Source organism: Crocuta crocuta, unplaced genomic scaffold (assembly GCF_008692635.1).
Source record: "Crocuta crocuta isolate KB4526 unplaced genomic scaffold, BGI_CrCroc_1.0 scaffold149, whole genome shotgun sequence".
NCBI lineage: Eukaryota > Metazoa > Chordata > Mammalia > Carnivora > Hyaenidae > Crocuta > Crocuta crocuta.
In genome coordinates this window covers 9,470,638-9,488,441 of record NW_027551561.1, presented here as the reverse complement: position 1 = coordinate 9,488,441, position 17,804 = coordinate 9,470,638, and the positions used below count along the sequence as shown (strand labels likewise).

General features: G+C 41.1%; 2 protein-coding genes across 7 annotated transcripts in view; one reads left to right on the top strand and one right to left on the bottom strand.

The window, feature by feature from the left end:
* Nucleotides 1-17,804, top strand: part of SLFN5 (schlafen family member 5) — a 47,048-nt gene that overhangs the window by 17,250 nt on the left and 11,994 nt on the right. For 3 of the 4 annotated variants that reach the window (XM_077749746.1, XM_077749744.1, XM_077749745.1), the window contains 2 exons: nt 4,262-4,982; nt 5,156-6,849. The exons of the other annotated variant lie outside the window; for it this stretch is intronic. In XM_077749746.1, the coding sequence (XP_077605872.1) occupies nt 4,262-4,982; nt 5,156-5,963 (1,529 nt within the window). In that variant the 3' untranslated portion in view covers nt 5,964-6,849. Of the gene's footprint in view, nt 1-4,261; nt 4,983-5,155; nt 6,850-17,804 lie in introns of those variants that run through there. 4 annotated transcript variants of the gene reach the window in all.
* UNC45B (unc-45 myosin chaperone B) overlaps nt 11,456-17,804 on the bottom strand; it is a 29,089-nt gene continuing 22,740 nt past the window's right edge. For all 3 annotated transcript variants that reach the window (XM_077749749.1, XM_077749750.1, XM_077749751.1), the window contains 3 exons: nt 17,053-17,170; nt 14,854-15,009; nt 11,456-12,103 (listed from right to left, as the gene is read on the bottom strand). In XM_077749749.1, the coding sequence (XP_077605875.1) occupies nt 11,843-12,103; nt 14,854-15,009; nt 17,053-17,170 (535 nt within the window). In that variant the 3' untranslated portion in view covers nt 11,456-11,842. The remainder of the gene's footprint in view (nt 12,104-14,853; nt 15,010-17,052; nt 17,171-17,804) is intronic.

The following is a 17,804-nucleotide window of genomic DNA, read 5'->3' as shown; positions in this document are numbered from 1 at the left end:
CAGATAATTTTGCATCATTGAGGGAGGACAGGACTTCCTAAACTAGACCTAAAAGTATTAACCTTAAACAAAAAGACTGATAAATTTCACTACATTAAAATTAAGAACTTCTGTTACTCAAGATACCTTAAAGAGAGTGAAAGGATTCAATGACAAACTTGAAGAAGAATGTGAAATCCATGTAGCTGACAAAGGATTTGGTATCAAGAATGTATTAAGAACTTACACAAATTTTTAAAAGCAAAAACCACCTAGTAGACAAATGAACAATGGTTATAAAGATGTATTTTTCTGAAAAGGAAACACACATGTCCAATAAACTTAGGAAGGGCTGTTCAAGCCACCGGGATGAGTGAAACACACTTCAAAACCACAGATAGATACCATCTTACACTATTTAATTGAAATAACAGATGTTGGAGACGTTCTGCGAATCAGAATCTTTTTTTTTTTTTTAAGAGAGATACAGAAAGAGTGGGGAGGGGATAAGGATCAAGGGAGAGAGAGAGAATCTCAAGAAGGCTCCATGCTCAGCACATAGCCCAAAGCGGGGCTCAATCCCAACACCCTGGGATGATAAGCCATGCAGAAATCAACAGCTGGATGCTCAACCAACTGAGCCACTCTGGCCCCCCTAATCAGAATCTTTGTACATTACTGCTATGAATTAAATTATTCTAATCCCTTTGGACTAAGTTGGTCATTTGCATACTCTACCAGGTAGTAACTTTTTCTACTTTTTAGAGAAGAATGTATACATATGTGTCAGGATATATATATAAAATTGGAGAGATCCCTGTGACTGCTCTAGGTTACTATTCATATTGTAGTATATTCACATAGTGGAATACTATTCAGCAGTGAAAATGAGTGTACTACAAATATATGCAAGCATAAGGCTGAATCTGAGTGATAAGTAAGTATATCTTGTCATAACCTTACTCATATATTTGCCCAATTCTTTTATTGATTGTGCAGTGTTTCATAGTATTCCTAAACATAGATGTTACTAATTTTAGCTGCTTTTATTGTGAAATATACATACAGAAAGTACAAGGAACAAAGGTATAATTTAATAAATAATAATGCAGGTAGGAGTGCCTGGCTGGCTCAGAGGAGTGTGCAACTCTTGATCTTGGGGTCATGAGTTCGAGCCCCATGTTGGGCATAGAGATTACTTAAATAAATTTAAACTTTAGCAAACAATAATTATTATGCAGTGAAACCTGTGTAACCACCACCCAGGTCAAAAAATAGAACTTTGCCAACTACCCTGCTATCAACTTCTTTAACCAGTCCTTTCTTTGATGCAATTTTGTATAACAACTAATTTTTTCTATTTCCAGCTATGCTACAATATACATTTTTTTTCTAAAGTTACCTTGAAGTGTTCCTTAAAGATAAATTGCAAGTAGTAACAATTGCTTGTACATATTGGTGAATGTTACCAAATTGTAATTCAAAACATAGACCAGAATCCACTTTTTCCAAATGGTTTTATCATGGCATTTCTCTCCTAGAAGAATTTAGAATAATTTTTGTTCCACCTAAAAGAAAAGGACACATAGAGACTATTTTGATGGCAACCATATGAAATTGATAAATTACTTTGGGAAGAATTGTCATTTTTACAACAGTGAATTTTCTCATAGGTGAACATGGGATGTTTGGCCATTTATTAAAATCTTCTTTTACTGTATTTCATCAAACCCAGGGAAACAATATTGCATTATTATTTTATTTACCACTAAAACAGAAAATATTGCCAATTAAATTAGAAGATATATCTTGATTTCAGAGGTATTAAAGTACACTTATAATCAGTGAAATATGATACATCTCTCAATTATTTCAGTGTCTCACATTTTATTCCTAGAGTAAGTCAGCCAGAGAAAGACAAATACCATATGATTTCACTCCTATGTGGACTTAAGAAACAAAACAAAGAAAAAAAGACACAAACCAAAAAAAAAAAGACTCTTAACTCTAGTGAACAAACTGGTGGCTATGAGAGGAGAGGGAGTGGGGGATGGGTGGGATAGGTGATGAGGGTTAAGAGTCACTAACCATGATGAGCACTGAGTAATGTATATAATTGTGAAATCACTGTATTGCACACCCAAAACCAGTGAAACACTATATGCTCACTACACTAGAATTAAACATTTTTTAATTTATTACTAGAAGGAGATCTTTATATGATAATAATTTCTGATTGTGAATTGCTGGCATTAGCTTTAAAATATACATTATACCATTTCCAAACATTTTACTTAATAATCTTATTAATGCAAAAACAAAGATAGTTTTGCACTAATCTTTCCTATATTTATATGTTATCTCTTTACTCGGTTGAAATCACTGGTCAATAATTCCAAAATGATATTAAATTAAAATAGGAGAAGGAGTCTTTAGTTCAGTCCACTTGTATAGAAAATAGCTTTAGTATTTGTCTGAGTCCAGACAAATGGTACTGGTGTATCCAAGTTACTTGCTGGATACTCGATGTACCACAGTACCCCAAACTGAGGATTTCCAGAACCAGTCTTCCATTCTGACAATCTTCTATTTGTTCTGTATATTCTGCATGTGAATCTGTAGTAAGTATTCTTTTTCTGCCATTTCTTTCACATTGTCTCTGTAATTTGGATACTCCATCCTACACCCAGCCAATCACAGAAATCTGGATTCATCCTTGTCTCTTCCTTCTACCCTGAATTTAAAATTCAAATTTTGTGTATGTTAGTTTTCTGGGGAGAAGTTCATAGATTTGATTAGAGTCCCAATTTGGGCTTGTGATGCCAAAAGTTTTAAGAACCCTTTTTATACATATAAAACAGCCAACTCTCTTTTTAGCACTTATAACTATTAATTTTTAAAATTCACATATATAAAAAGGGCTTTTTGTTAAAGAATTCTAAGGACTTTTAAAGGTATTGATTCATGTAACCACTGCCAGAGTAAAGATACAGAAAAATTTCATCACTCAAAAAAGACCCCTTCGTTCTGCCCCTTTGTGGTCAAAGTTCTCCATTCCCTAACCCTTAGCAGCCATTGATCTATTTTCCATCCCTATAATTTTGCCTTTCACAGAATGTCATGTAGGACACCTCACATAATTCATAACATTTGACAGGTGGCTTTCTTCAGATTTATGGAGTCATAACTGGCATATAACATCATGTATATAAGGTGTACAGCATGTTCTTTTCTGTTTAAAAAAAAAAAACTTTCATTTTTTAGGGGCACCTGGGTGGCTCAGTCGGTTAAATGTCTGACTTTGGCTCAGGTCGCGATCTCACAGTCCGTGGGTTCCAGCACTGCGTCAGGCTCTGTGCTGACAGCTCAGAGTCTGGAGCCTGCTTCAGATTCTGTCTCTCTCTCTCTCTCTCTCTGCCCCTCCCTAGCTCTCTCTTTGTCTCTCAAAATAAGATAAAGCCATAAAAATTTTTAAAAAATTAATTTTTAAAGTAATCTCTACACCCCACATGGGGGTCAAACTCACATCCCCAAGATCAAGAGTTGCATGCTCCACCACCTGAGCGCCCCCAGCATGATTTTTTTTCATACCTGTGTATAATTACAAAATGATGACCACAATAAACTTAGCTAACTTTTCCATCACTTCACATAAATAGTGCGTGCGTGCATGCGTGTGTGTGTGTGTGTGTTGAGGACATTTACCAACTTTCAGGTATATTACACAGTATTGTTAACCTTAGTCAGTCTTGCAGGTGCTGGGATGGCACCATAATGCCTTTTTCTCCATCCTCATTTCCTCCTTTGTGACTTTCACTTTAGACATCACAGCAAAAAACTTCTTGGAGGTGCTTGCATGGCCCTTGCTGTTTCTTGTCTCGTGCGTTACTCATGAGTCCCTTTCGCCTATCTCTAATTTCTTGGATCCTTCAGAGGGCTAACTCACAGCCATCCCTTAAGAAGCAGCTCTGATATCTCCTTCTTCAGAAAGACTTTCACATTTTCTTTTCTCCTGAGGGCTACCTCTCCTTGTTGATTGCATCATGCTCTATGCACTTCTTGCCCATTGCATTAACCACTTTGTATAATTATTGTTTGTCTCTGTTATGCCAGTTACTTATCATCTCCATTGGACTGGCAATTGTTTTATCTCTCTTATTACTAATGCATCCTCGTTCTGACACACGTTTGGGTCCAAATGTGGATTGAATCTATTACGTGTAATGATGATTCTAGCTTGTCTGGGGAGTCTCCAATTTATTCCAATTCTTTTCCTGTTTAGTATTACCAAACAGGGTGGTGTATACACCAGAAAGTCTTTATAAGGAGCTGTTCTCAACACACAGAGGACTCAGAAACTTAATCAATAAGGAAATGCGCCCTTTCTCTCAAGGAATATTGATATTCTCTCGAAGCTGGGCTGTGGACTTGGGTCTGCCAGAGAAGCAGGGAGTCATCTGCGATGCTCTTCTCCTTTCCCAGAACAACATCCCACTCCTCTACACCATTCTCAGTGAGTGGGATGCAAGCTGGAAGGGCTATTCTAGGATGGTCGCCCGTACCTTAAAGCAGAAGCTGGTGAACACAGGTGGCTACACTGGGAAATTGTGCATCACTCCCTTCATCTTCCTGCTGAATCCTGATAATACAGCAACGACTCTTCATGATTCGGATTTGCAAATTTACCCTGAGTCCTATAACCTTATGACTATCCAGCACATGGAAGCTCTGTTACGTTCCCTTGTGATAGTCTTGCTTGGATTCCGCTCTTTCTTAAGTGAAGAGCTGGGCTCTGAGGTTTTGAGCCTACTCACAGAGAAACAGTATGAGTTGCTTTCAACGAACATTCGCGAGACCAGAGAGCTGTTTGTTCATGGCTTACCTGGATCAGGGAAGACCATCCTGGCTCTTAGGATAATGGAGAAGATCAGGAATGTGTTTCGCTGTCAACCAGATGATATTCTTTACATCTGTGAAAATCAACCTCTGAAGAATTTTGTGAGGTATGCAGCCTAACTATATTCATTTTCTTTATTTCAATAACTTTGACTGGTTTGGCTTTAAGTTCACATGGGGAAAGTCGTATTGTATCGACTAGGTCCAGAAGAGTTTAAGGGTAGAATTGGCTTCCTTTGTTTGAATGGGATAACTTGACTGTGTTTCTCTACATTTTCAGCCAGAGACAAATCTGCCAGGCAGTGACCCGGAAAGCCTTCATGCAAAATGACTTCAAAAAGATTCAGCACATCATCATTGACGAAGCTCAGAATTTTCGCGATGAAGATGGAGAGTGGTATGAGAAGGCAAAAAACATCACTCAGAGAGAAAAAGATTGCCCAGGAATTCTCTGGATCTTTCTAGACTACTTTCAGACTACCCACTTGAGCACCAGTGGCCTCCCTGTTCTCACAGCCCAGTATCCAAGAGAAGAGCTCACCAGAGTGATCCGTAATGCAGATCCAATAGCCAACTACCTACAAGAAGTAATGCAGAAAGTCAGAGAAAATCCTCCACGCAACGTCCCCTCTGGACCCCTGGAGATGGTTCATGAAGGTGAATGGGCTCAGGGTATTCCGGGCAATGTGCAGATTATAGAGTCCTTGGACTTGGAAGATATGGTCGTCCAAGTAGCAAACAAATGCCACATTCTCTTGAGGAATGGTTATTCACCCAAGGACATTGCCGTGCTTTGCAGCATAGCAAGTGAAGTGGAAATATATAAAGATAAGCTTCTAAGAGCAATGAGGAAAAGAAGAATATCTGAGCTCGATAAGGAATCTGATTTGTTAGTACAGATCAAAGATGCATCAGATATCATGGGCAATCACATAGTGTTGGACAGTGTCCGTCGATTTTCAGGCCTGGAAAGAAACATCGTCTTTGGGTTCAACCTGACGGCTGAGCCAGCTATTTCCCACAATCTTATGCTCTGTCTGGCTTCCAGGGCAAAGAAACATCTCTATATTTTGAAGGTTTCTAATTGACAGGACGATCCCAGGCTAAGAAACAAATAGATAGCTCTCATCTCTACTTAACTATGAAACTATTTGATCAGCAAAACATTTAATTATTGAGTATTTGATGAGCACTCACTCTGAGCCATGTATTTTCCTAGATGCTGGGGATCAGGGGTAGGGTAGCAAACAAGGCAGACAAGATGTCTTCTTTGGGGCAGAGGTAACTCACAGACAAGTAAACAAATACAAGTACAAGAAACTTCAGATAGAGTCACCTGCTTGACTCAGTTAGGCCTCCAACTCTTGAGTTCAACTCAGGTCATGATCTCATGGTTTGTGAGATGGAGCCCCTCCCCACCCTGTCAGGGTCCAAAATGACAGCACAGAGCCTGCTTGGTATTCTCTTTCTCCCTTTAGCTCTCTGCCCGTACCCCATGCTCACTTTCTCTCTTGTTCCCTTTCTTGTTCTCTCTCTCTCAAAATAAATAAATCAACATAGAAAAATAATTTTCAGATAGTAATAAGGGACATTAGAACAGTAATTAGAGGGTCCTGAGATGCAGAGATTTTGTGTGTTTGTGTATGTGTGTACGTGTGTGTTTGTGTGTGTGTGTGTACATGTAGGCAGTAGAGGGAGGAGCTGGTTATTCATGGTGGTTGGGGAAGTACTCAGTGAGGGAAGGAGTCACAATAAGATATTTGAGCCACATGTCCCAGGTAGACTCAGATATCTTGACTATTTTTTAATATTTTCATTAGTTTTAGTACAGCAATGGTGCAGAAATATTTGAGTATCATGTACTAGGAGAATATGAAGGATGGAGAGGGGTCATGTGTCTGGCCTTTTATGGGTCAGGGATGGTTGTGGAATATTTAAAAATATTAGATCAGAAAGTACAAATTATAATTTTTTACAAACCACATTACATGATTCTTTTCCATTAAAAAAATTTTAATGTTTATTTTTGAGAGAGAGAGAGAGAGGGAGGGAGAGAGCAGGGGAGGGGCACAGAGAGAGGGAGACACAGAAGTCGAAGCAGGCTCCAGGCTCTGAACTGTCAGCACAGAGCCCGATGTGGGGCTTGAATTCATGAACTGTGAGATCATGACCTGAGCTGAACTCTGCCACTTAACTGGCTGAGCCAACCAGACATCCTTATTCTTTTACATTTTATTCTGTTAGTGGTGTTAGTAATTTGATCACTATCTTTGAAAACATTTTATGTGACTTTTGGTTATTTGGAATCTCGTCTACTTAGCTCTGCTTAAGTAGAGCTTAGGTTACTGCATGAAGATAAGATTCCCACAATTCCCTGGGGAGACATGTTGTATTTTATTTCTTAATTTTAAAATAAAAGGGCCCCTAAAAAAATAATAAAATAAAATAAAAGGGCCCCTAAGAAGATGAATGTACTGGACTCAACAGTTACATTTTGCTTTTCATTTAATTCAATAGCCAATGAAATGATAAACTAAATATACAATATCTTTGTTCTGCAGAGTCTTTAGGATTTCAGCTAGTTTCTCAAAGGCTATTGCTATGGACGAGTTTGGAAAGTCCATAAAGTCAATAAAACAAGCCTTGAAAGACAAAGTGAGAAAGCAGCAAAAGACATGAAGAGGGATCTTGCTAAGGAAACAGATTGTGAGGGGTGCCTGGGTGGCTCAGTCGATTAAGCGTCCGACTTCAGCTCAGGTCATGATCTCACGGTTTGTGGGCTCAAGCCCCGCATCGGGCTCTGTGCTGACACCTAGCTCAGAGGCTGGAGCTTCTCTTCACATTCTGTGTCTCCCTCTCTCTCTGACCCTCCCCTGCTCATGCTGTCTCTATCTCTCTCTCTCAAAAATAAATAAAACATTTAAAATTAAAAAAAAAAAAGGAAACAGACTCTGAAACAATACAAAATAAAAAATAAATTAGAAGCAACAAGAAATTGAAAACCCAGTTCCTGACATGGAGAAGTCTTGAGTAGATGACTCTACTCCACAGGGATGTGGAGTAGAGAAATCAATAAATGGAACAGTGAAAATGTTCTAAGATATAATATGGGAAATTTTTCTAAAATAAATCCTCAGACTGAAAGATTTCTTAACAATCAGAGCAGAAATATCCAGTTGTCTATGTGAATGGTCAGTTTGGCTTCTGATTTCTCTGGAGCAATATTCAGAGCAACAAGACATGGGTATGTTGTATTTTTATTTTCATTCTGTTGTTTTTAAATAAATCTGACAACCTTTGCCTTTTAATTGAAATGCTTAAATTAACTTTTTAAAGTTCTTTAAAACTTTTTATTTTCAAACACTTAGAGATTCGTTAAAAAGTTGCAAAGGAAGTGCAGAGAAGTATAGAAGAATGCCCTCTATCCTTCACCGCTTTCTAGATGATTTTAATGTGATTATTGTTATGTTTTCTCTATTGCTATTTTTTTTCTATTTTCCCATCTATTCTCTGTCCCCCTTTCCATCATTTTCTGGATCCTTTTGACTTAAATTTGCATTTTTATTTTTTTAATTTTAATTTGTTTTTAATTCCAGTGTAGTTAACATACAGTTTTACATTAGTTTTAGGTGTACAGTATAGTGATTCACACCTCCATACAACACCCAGTGCACAGCACATCATGGCAGGTGCACTCCTTAGTCCCCATCACCGATATCGCCAATGCTCCTCTCCACCTCCCCTCTTGTAACCATCAGTTATCTATAGTTAAGAGCCTATTTCTCTCTCTTTTCCTTTGCTTGTTTGTTTTGTTTCTTAAATTCCATATATGAGTAAAATCATACAGATTTTGTCTTTCTCTAATTAACTTATTTCACTTAGCATTATGCTCTCTAGCTCCATCCAGGTCATACAAATGGCAAGATTTCATTCTTCTTTATGGCTGAGTAATATTCCATTGTATATATGCCACATCTTCTTTATCCACTTATCTATCGATGGACACTTTGGCTGCTTCCATAATTTGACTATTGTAAATAATACTTCACTTCATGCACTACAAAAAAGGGTGCGTGTATCCTTTTGGCTTAGTGTTTTTGTAGTCTTTGGATACATACCCAGTAGAGTGATTGCTGGATCACCAGGTAGTTCTATTTTTAACTTTTTTGAGGAACCTCACACTGTTTCCCACAGTGGATGCACGAGTTTGCATTCCCATCAACAGTGCATGAGTGTTCCTTTTTCTCTACATGCTCATCCACACTTGTATCTTGTCTTCTTGATTTCAGCTATTCCACCAGGTGTGAAGTAGTATCTCATTGTGGTTTTGATTTATCCATTTTCTATGGACATTGGAGTTATTTATACTTAGAGGTCTATGATGAAAAGTGTTCTCTCATTGTTATACATGTTTTCTTGGTGCACATATTTTTGTTGGCTGTATACATCAGAGATGCTGACTATGCTTGTGCTTTTAGTGGATACTGTCAACCACTTTTACAGGATACTGTCAAATACATTTTATTAATTGGCTGTAGCAATTTGCATGCCCACCCACAATGGATAGGAGTTCCCGTTATTCTACATTTTCACCGACATTTGATTTTGCCAGTGATTTTAAAAACATTTTTAAAAGTTTATTTATTTATTTAAGTAATCTCTACATCCAAGGTGGGACTCAAACCACAACCCAGAAATCAAGAGTTGCTCTTCTGATTGAGCCATTCAGATGTTTTAAATATTAGCCCCTGTCAGTGTTTTAAATATTAGCCATTCTGATGTGTCTACTGAGGCTTCTCATAATAATTTTATTTTCAATTTCCCTGATGACTGGTAAGATTATCTTTCCATATACATATTGGCCTCTTTTATGAAGTATCTGTTCAAGTAGTTTGCTCCAACTTTATTCTTATTCAAGATAAATTTATGTGTATGTGCGCCCGAAACACAAACAACCCAGTGAAGAANAAAAAAAATTTATGTGTATGTGCATATATATATGTGAGACACTGATAAAACTATCAGTGTCTATTCCTCAAAAGTCTCAAAGCTTGATTGGTATTTCACAGATACTAATAGGTATATATCAATTTGGGGAGAATTTGCATTTCTATAATGTTGCATCAGCTGATCCATGATCATGGTAATTTATCTCATAGGTTGCTTTTCTTTTATTTCTCTCAATAATATTTTAAAGTTTTCTGCAGAGTCCTTCAAAATCTTTCCCATAATTTATTCCTAGGCATCTGATGTGGTTTAAAAAAATTTTTTTAATGTTTATTTATTTTTGAGAGAGAGGGACAGAGTGAAGGGGGAGGGGTAGACAGAGAAGGAGACACAGAATCTGAAGCAGGCTGAAGGCTGAGTTGTCAGCACAGAGCCCAACGTGGGGCTCAGACCCATGAGCAGTGAGATCATGACCTGAGCCGAAGTCGGATGCTTAGCCAACTGAGCCACCCAGGAGCCCCATGATGTGTTTTATGTTATTATAAATTGCACCATCTTTTAAATTTCAATTTTCTCATTGTTTGGTACAGATATTTAGAAACACAATAGATTTTTGTAAATTGACCTTGTATCTAAATTCACTTATTTCTAAAAGCTTGCCTGTAGATATTTTCAGATTGCATACATGTATAATCCTGCTGTGTGAATAAGTTGAAAGTTTTATTTTTTGATTTTCAATGTTTATGCTTTTCATTTCCTTTTCTTGCTTTATCACACTAGCTAAAACCTCCAGCACAAGGTTGAACAGAATTGGTAATAGCAGGTATTGCCTCATTCTTCATTTCACGGGGATCATGAGTTAGGACACTGGCTGTTGAGTTTTTGTGATCTTTGTCAGATTTGTCAGATTTCAATAAACTAAAAGTAGTCTCTTTTAGTTAATTGAAAATTTTTATCATGAATTGTTTAATTTTATCAAATGTTTTTCCTGCATCTATTCAGATAATCATATTATTTTTCTTCTCTCTTCTGTTAATGCAATAAATGGAAACATGATGCATGCTAGACATATTACAGTCATCCCTGGGAATTTTGCTGGGTCATTGAGAATGGTCGTCTCTCTTCTCCCCCATAATTATGAACTATAATAATTAAGTCTGGAGCTTCTGGGAGTATGTTTTCTACCACATGGAGAGAGCCTACCAGAAAATAAGGTCAACCTAGAGAAAATTAAAGCCAAAATATGGGTGGAGGGAGTATGAGAGACAGAAAGATACCTGCACAGAAAGTAATGTGGTGACAACATTTAAACCCTGGATCTAACCATGTCAAACTTTTCCTGGATAAACAAGCTACATGAGCCAATCAACTTTCTTTTTTTAAAGTACTCTGAATTTATCTTCTTTGTACCCATTATGCCCATCTTGCGTGGATGGTTTTCCCAAGCAAACTGCAAAAAGCATGTCACGCTGTTGAACATAAACTGTATTTCCATCACAGTTGAGTGATGGGAATGGGCATGGGGGTGGGCCCTGCAGCTATAACATGCAGTTCTAGGCAGTCTTACTCAAACAGTATGGGAGATGGGCTATGAAAACCAGCACAGTTCAACTTCCAGATAGATCAGCACTAAACCTTTATATTCACACACCCATTAGGTCCTACCTTACCACACAATATATTTTCCAAAATACAAAGGATTCAGCCCATTATCCTGGCCTTGGTAATGGATACAGAAAGAATTATCCAACTTGTCTTCCAAATCACTGATGAAAATTATTCTAGGAATTTCTGGAACATGACAGATTTAAAGGACAGGGAGCAAGAGAGCCAGTGAAACATCCAAACTTTCCCAGGGAAAAGAGGAAGATTGACAACTCAACAAACAGTCAAGTCTTTCTTTCATATGAAGACTTCATTGTCACTGCTATGATCCCTAGATGAACTGACACCCCAGGAGTTCCCAGCTTAGGACTCTTCATAGTACAGAAGCAGCCCCAGCAGCCCTGTGGACCCCTGTCTAAGATACTGGTTTAATGAAGCCATAATCCATGCACTTGATGAGACATTCCCGGGCTGTCTGAACCACTTCTGCCTTCTTCTCATCTGGCTCTTGTTTGCCCACTACAGTCAGGATCTCCAGCAGCTCACTCTCTACCAGCTTCTTGGCCAGCTCAGCATCTGCTGCCAGCAGGTTGTAGGCAATGACCAGGCCCCGATGTTGGATTGACAGCCGATCGTGCAGGCAAAGCCTCTGGAGGATCTCCAACCACTGAGTTGTCTGGAAGGGAATTGTGGATAGAGAAGGATTGGAGAAATCAGTGGATGGACAGAGATTGGATATTTGGGATAAGATAAACAGAAGGCACTGGTAAGGCCTAGATTTGGGCTCTGAAAGGACAAGCACATATCTGGTTATCTGTATGGGACTCAGCTTATGCCTACCTGAACCCCCTGGAACTAGCTGGGTGATGCCCATCTCCCTACCAGGTTCAGGACAAGAATCAGAAAATTAGAAGGAACTTGACATAGTCCAATCCATTTCATTTTACAAGTGGAGGAGCTGAGGTCTATGGAGAGGAAGTAACTTAGCTATGGTCACACATCTGGAAATAGTAGAGAATAAACATCCACCCATCCATTTATTTTTTTAAGCATCTGGAGAAGCAAAGAGACAGGCCCACTGCATGCCTAATTAGAATGGGAATGGAGAGTGTTCCGAAAATTCTAGCCTTGAGTACATGGGCAATACCTGCTTCTTGCCAACCCAGGTGCCCTGAGAGATATGAATTCCAGGTACGCCCTTGGCTTGCACTCCACCAGACTCTCCTTCGTCCCTCCTCCATCTCTCTCTTCCATTCCCGATTATGAAGCAACCCAACAACTGTGCATGGGAAAGACAGGACTCCAGACCATTCTGATCACCCCAGGAGATAGAGTTGGAGCTAAGAATAGAATCAGGAGGCTTGAGTTTTACAGCATTCAACAGACATACACGAGCAGCAGAATAGAATACTTATTGGTATGGGTTTTGGAGTCTGACCACTGTTCATGTCCCAGATCAACCACTTAACCAAATATAACCTTAGATAAGTTTTGAACCTCTCCAAGTCTCAAGAGCCATTCTGTCATCTAGTATACCTACTTCTTCACATTGTTATGATGCAGTGATATGGGCTTGGTGCATGGTGGTTGGAGCATAATAAGAGCTCAATAAGGAGGATTTCCCCTTTGCTTCCACATATACCTACTACCTGACCCTCCATTTGTCAATGGGGACAGCTTCCCACAGGCACCACTCTCAGATGGGGGGATAGGCACAGAGGAGAAGAAAAAACTAATTATTGGCTTTTCAGCCTCTAAACAGACTTTTGTAAACTCTGCACCAAGTCTCCTACCACAAGATAAGGAAATGAAAATTCAGCTAGCTGTGGTAGAGTTCAAGGGAAGGGTGAATGCTGATGAATAACTGATAACAGGTCCAGTGCCACTGCTCCCTGGGCACAGAAATGTAGCCAAGATTTCAGAGCCCCTCAGGAAGAAGGAAGAAGTGGCTAGGAGAGGGTCAGCAATCTTGAAGGATTCCAATCCCTTCCCAACTACCTGGTGGTTTGACCTTGAGCGAGTTACTTTTCTGCATTCAGTGTTCCTCACCAATTAATGGGGATAATAATAACCATAGCCACCACACAGGGCTGTTGGAAGGATGGAAGAACTTAATCAATGTAAACATTTAGAGGAGTGTCTGCACCATGGTAAGCAGGAGAGTCACAAAGCGCCCTGTGGGAGCTTGTTGACAGAAGTTGTGTTACTAGTGAAGCTAGTTACTTCAGCAGTGGCCACCTGGGGCAGTGGTTTCAAAGAGTGGTCCTCAGGCCAGGAGTACCCCACCTATCACCTACTGATTTGGAATATCTAGGGACAGTGTTTTATTTTTTAATGTTTATTTATTTTTGAGAGAGAGAGAGAGAGAGAGAGAGAGAGAGATGGAGTGTGAGCTCTGAGAAAGCTCAGAGTAAGACAGAGGGAGACACAGAATCTGAAGCAGGCTCCAGGCTCCGAGCTGTCAGCACAGAGCCCAATGTGGGGCTTGAACTCACAAAGCGTGAGATCATGACCTGAGTCAAAGTTGGACATTCAACTGAATGAGCTACCCAGGGCACCCCATCTAGGGAGAGTGTTTTAACCAGCCCTCCAGTTAACTCACACACCTCTCAGTTCTGAGAAATGCCTTACAGGGAAATGCTAAAGCCCAAGGACCAACCAGGATGAGCTCTATCCAGGAAAGAGACCCTTCCCTGGTGCCAGGCAGCCTTAGCACCTGTGGAACATGGACGCGCACACACTCGTGTGCGCGCACACATACACACACACACACACACACACACACACACACACACACACACACACACACACACACACACACACACACACACACACACACACACACACACACACACCTAAACTGACTGTCTAAAAGAGACTTGAGTACATTTGAACTGAGATGTTTACAGTTTTTGCCTTCAGTGGAGATGATACGTACAAACTAGGTTCTGTTTGGTGGGATAAAGACATTTGCACCTCGCATGGCCATGTTTGCGACTGTGCATATACCACTTTGCTGAGATGGCCACAGTCACACCAAAGGATCTGATCACTGCGTTCACGTGAGAGAATGTGCTCTTTGCTAAGCCACGAGCTCCCTGTGGCACCCCTACCACATCCATGCTCCTCTTAGGGAGCTCAGGAGCTCCCCAGCAGTAGTTAGTGTTGTGGTCATCTGCAATCATTCTGAAATAATGAGCTGTAAGCACCACCAAAGGTAGTGGGTGAAGGTACGGTGGGAGGGACCTGAGTTAGTGCATCTGGGAGTCCCAGCAATGGATGTAGGGGGCCAGACGGTGTAGATGTCCCTTCTTCGGTGGTAGGAACAGGTACCCAGGGGCCTGGGAAGTGTTACCACAGAGGCTGGCCACCCCACAGGGGACTACACGAGGCAGTCCCCTTCCCACCCCCAGGGCCCACTCTCACCACTTGGGTCATCTTGAGGCACAGTTTCTTATGTGCTGCTGTCAGCATGGCCAGTGCCCCTGAGGCTGCGTTCTGCACCTTCTCATCATCCTCCCCACAGAGCAGCACCACCAGCTTCAGCCGGTCATTCCCATCAGCCAGGAACCTCTCCTGTACCTATGGGAGGCAGATACAGAGCTCAGAGAAAAAATGCCCCCGCCTGCCAACTTGGAGAGGGAAAAAGTAATTGGAAGCCATGGTCTCTGACCTAAGATCCTTTGGAGCTTTCCTTTGAGCAGCTCACCCATGCCACCTCCCCCAGGACGTCTTCTCTGATTAACTGGAGAAAGGGGCTATAAACTCCTCCAGCTAAAAGGCTAAAAAGACTAAGGGATTTCCCAATAGAGTGTGTGCCATCATCTCTGTTTGCACTTGGCTATCCTCATCAGGGGAAAGGGCACAGGCTCCTGAATGGCAAGTGTTGCCCAAAGAGTCATGTTTTACTTCCCTTTGGGGAAGCCTGGAATGTTTCTCCCACAACAGATGGGCCTTCGGGGTCTGCCATAAAATGGCTTTGCAGTCCCAGAAGGTACAGGGGCTTAGCAAGAGCAGGGGACAGAGCAAGAACTGCTGTACCATTCAATGGGTGAAGGATGAGCTTCCTAAGGGCCCTAAAGCCAGAAGAGCCTCCTGGGGCCCAGGGCCCTGACATGTGTCAGAGCTCACTGGCCCCCCACCTTCTGCTCCACAGTGAAATCTAGTTGGTCAAATTTAAGGGCACTTTGTTGGGTCAGGTTTCCTAGAAGTGGAGCTCTGAATGGGGTCTAAGATCAGTCACAGCTGCCCAGGTTATAAGGTTATGACCCTCCACCTGCATCTCCCTGAAGCTGGGGCAGAGGTTCTCAGAGGCGAGAGTATGGCAGAGATGGTCACTGCAGTCTTCTCTCATGGTGCACAGCAGTGATTGGAAAGCAGATATATTTCCCACCTCTGACATGCAGAAGTGGCCATAAGCCAGTGCTCATCATGGAACATGAGAGGTAGTGATATGTGTCACTTGGGGCCACCATGGTGGAGTACCATAGGTGCCTTTCCCCTGGTCTCTCTCCCCATTCAAATAGAGACCACTCCCAGAGTGGCAGAGAAGGAGACAGTTCTTTTTCAGTTGGGGTCTAGTTCCTGATGGTTGAAGAAGCCTGGATCCCAAGTCATTGCTTGGAAGCAAGCCAGCGGATCCAGATGTGAGCAAGAAATGAAGTGAGTGAGAAATGAATTTCTCTACTGGTAGGACCATTGTATATTTTGATTTTGGGGTGTCATAGCAGCTGATGTTCCCAGGGGAAGCTTACTTCTTCTCCCCCACTCTCCTTCCCCCCACTTTCTTTGGATACACTCTTTTCTCCCACATGGCTGCCAGCCCTCCAGGCCAACCTTAGGCCAGCTCCCTGGTGCATCTAGTTTAGCTTCTTTTTAAATTTATTTTTTACTTCAATAGGCCTTTGTGGTTTGGGGTTTTCCTAGTATACCAGTGGGAAGATCCAAGACCTGAGTTAAGAATCAAGAGAAAACAGAGGGGTCTCACACTTGGCCTGGCCCTCATGAAGGGCCTCAGATTTGGGCCCTACTGTTACCTCTGATAGGTTATACCTACAGGCATAGCCATACTCTGGCAGGATGGGAAGAAAACATTCACTTACCATATGGTTATAATTTATCTCATTACTGGACCATGAAGCCATTGGCATGTTCTGAATTCATTTTGTTTTTATAAATCTTGTAATTACTTTGTGAAGAACACAGTTATAGTGCATTGCAGTTTCCACAGAAACAATAGCTCATTAAATTGTTAACATTTAAAATATTCTAAAGTTGTTTGTATAACTGTGTTAGTTTTTCCTCATTTTTTAAAAATATATGTGGAGCTTCGATAAATGTAAGCGGTCTAGCCTCTTTTGATCTCTAAGAGGCCCTGGTCTTATATTCTTCTCTGTTATGAGATTATTCTGATATAAATGACTTAGGGAAATGGTACCTTCCACCTTGGCTGGCCCAAGTTGTGGGGTCAAAGCCCTGGCTAGGAATAATACTAATTTGTTTTTCTTTGCTCCCTCGGTGCATATATTCCTCTCAGAGTCCCTACAGGGAAGGGTGCTGCAATCTTGGAGAGATCCAGGGGCTCCTGGGTTCTCATGCCCCATCCCCATACTGAACCCAGCTCACCTCCTTGTTCAACACCATGTTGCACATGCATTCAGTGGCTGCCTGCCTCAGCTGGTCATGATTCTCAAACATGTAATTCTCAATGTCTGGCAAGGCCTTCTCCTTAAAGATCTTCTGCCTAGGATTTGAGAGGTGGAGGAAAGGAGGCCACTGAGTCCTCTGTAGTAAGCATTTGGAGTTTTTGGCCATCCAAGGGCCATTCCCCCTGCTGGTGGTTCCCTCCCACATCCTCAGCAGAGTTTGGATGACATCAAGCCCACCATCAGCTCCAGGAGAGGCACCAAAGGGCATAAACTAAATGATAGTATAACATCCAGGCCATAGCAATAGGGTCTGGGGTGAACATGTCACCAGGTTGGAGATTCTTCTGTATTATTGCTGCAGAAGAGAGATTCTTTGTCTCTCTCTCTCTCCTGCTGGCTGTGAAGCCAAGAAGATGTGAGGTCTGGAGCAACCCTTGTGATCATGATTGAGGGGAAGAGTCCCTTTGACAATTACAACACAGGCAGAAGTGGACAGAAGTAGGAACGTGGGAGGTAGTAGGGAAAGCAAAGAAAAGAAAGTAGGGAGGTGGGGAAGCTTTGTAACCCCTGCATCAAGCTGCACCTGCCTCTGGTCACCCCAGACTTTTTATTTACATGAGTCATTAAATTCCTTCTATGCTTAAACCACTCTGAGTGGAGTTTTCTGCCACTTGCAACCAACTGAAAGAATCTCAACCCAATATTCTCCACCATCCCTTGGCTCCCAAG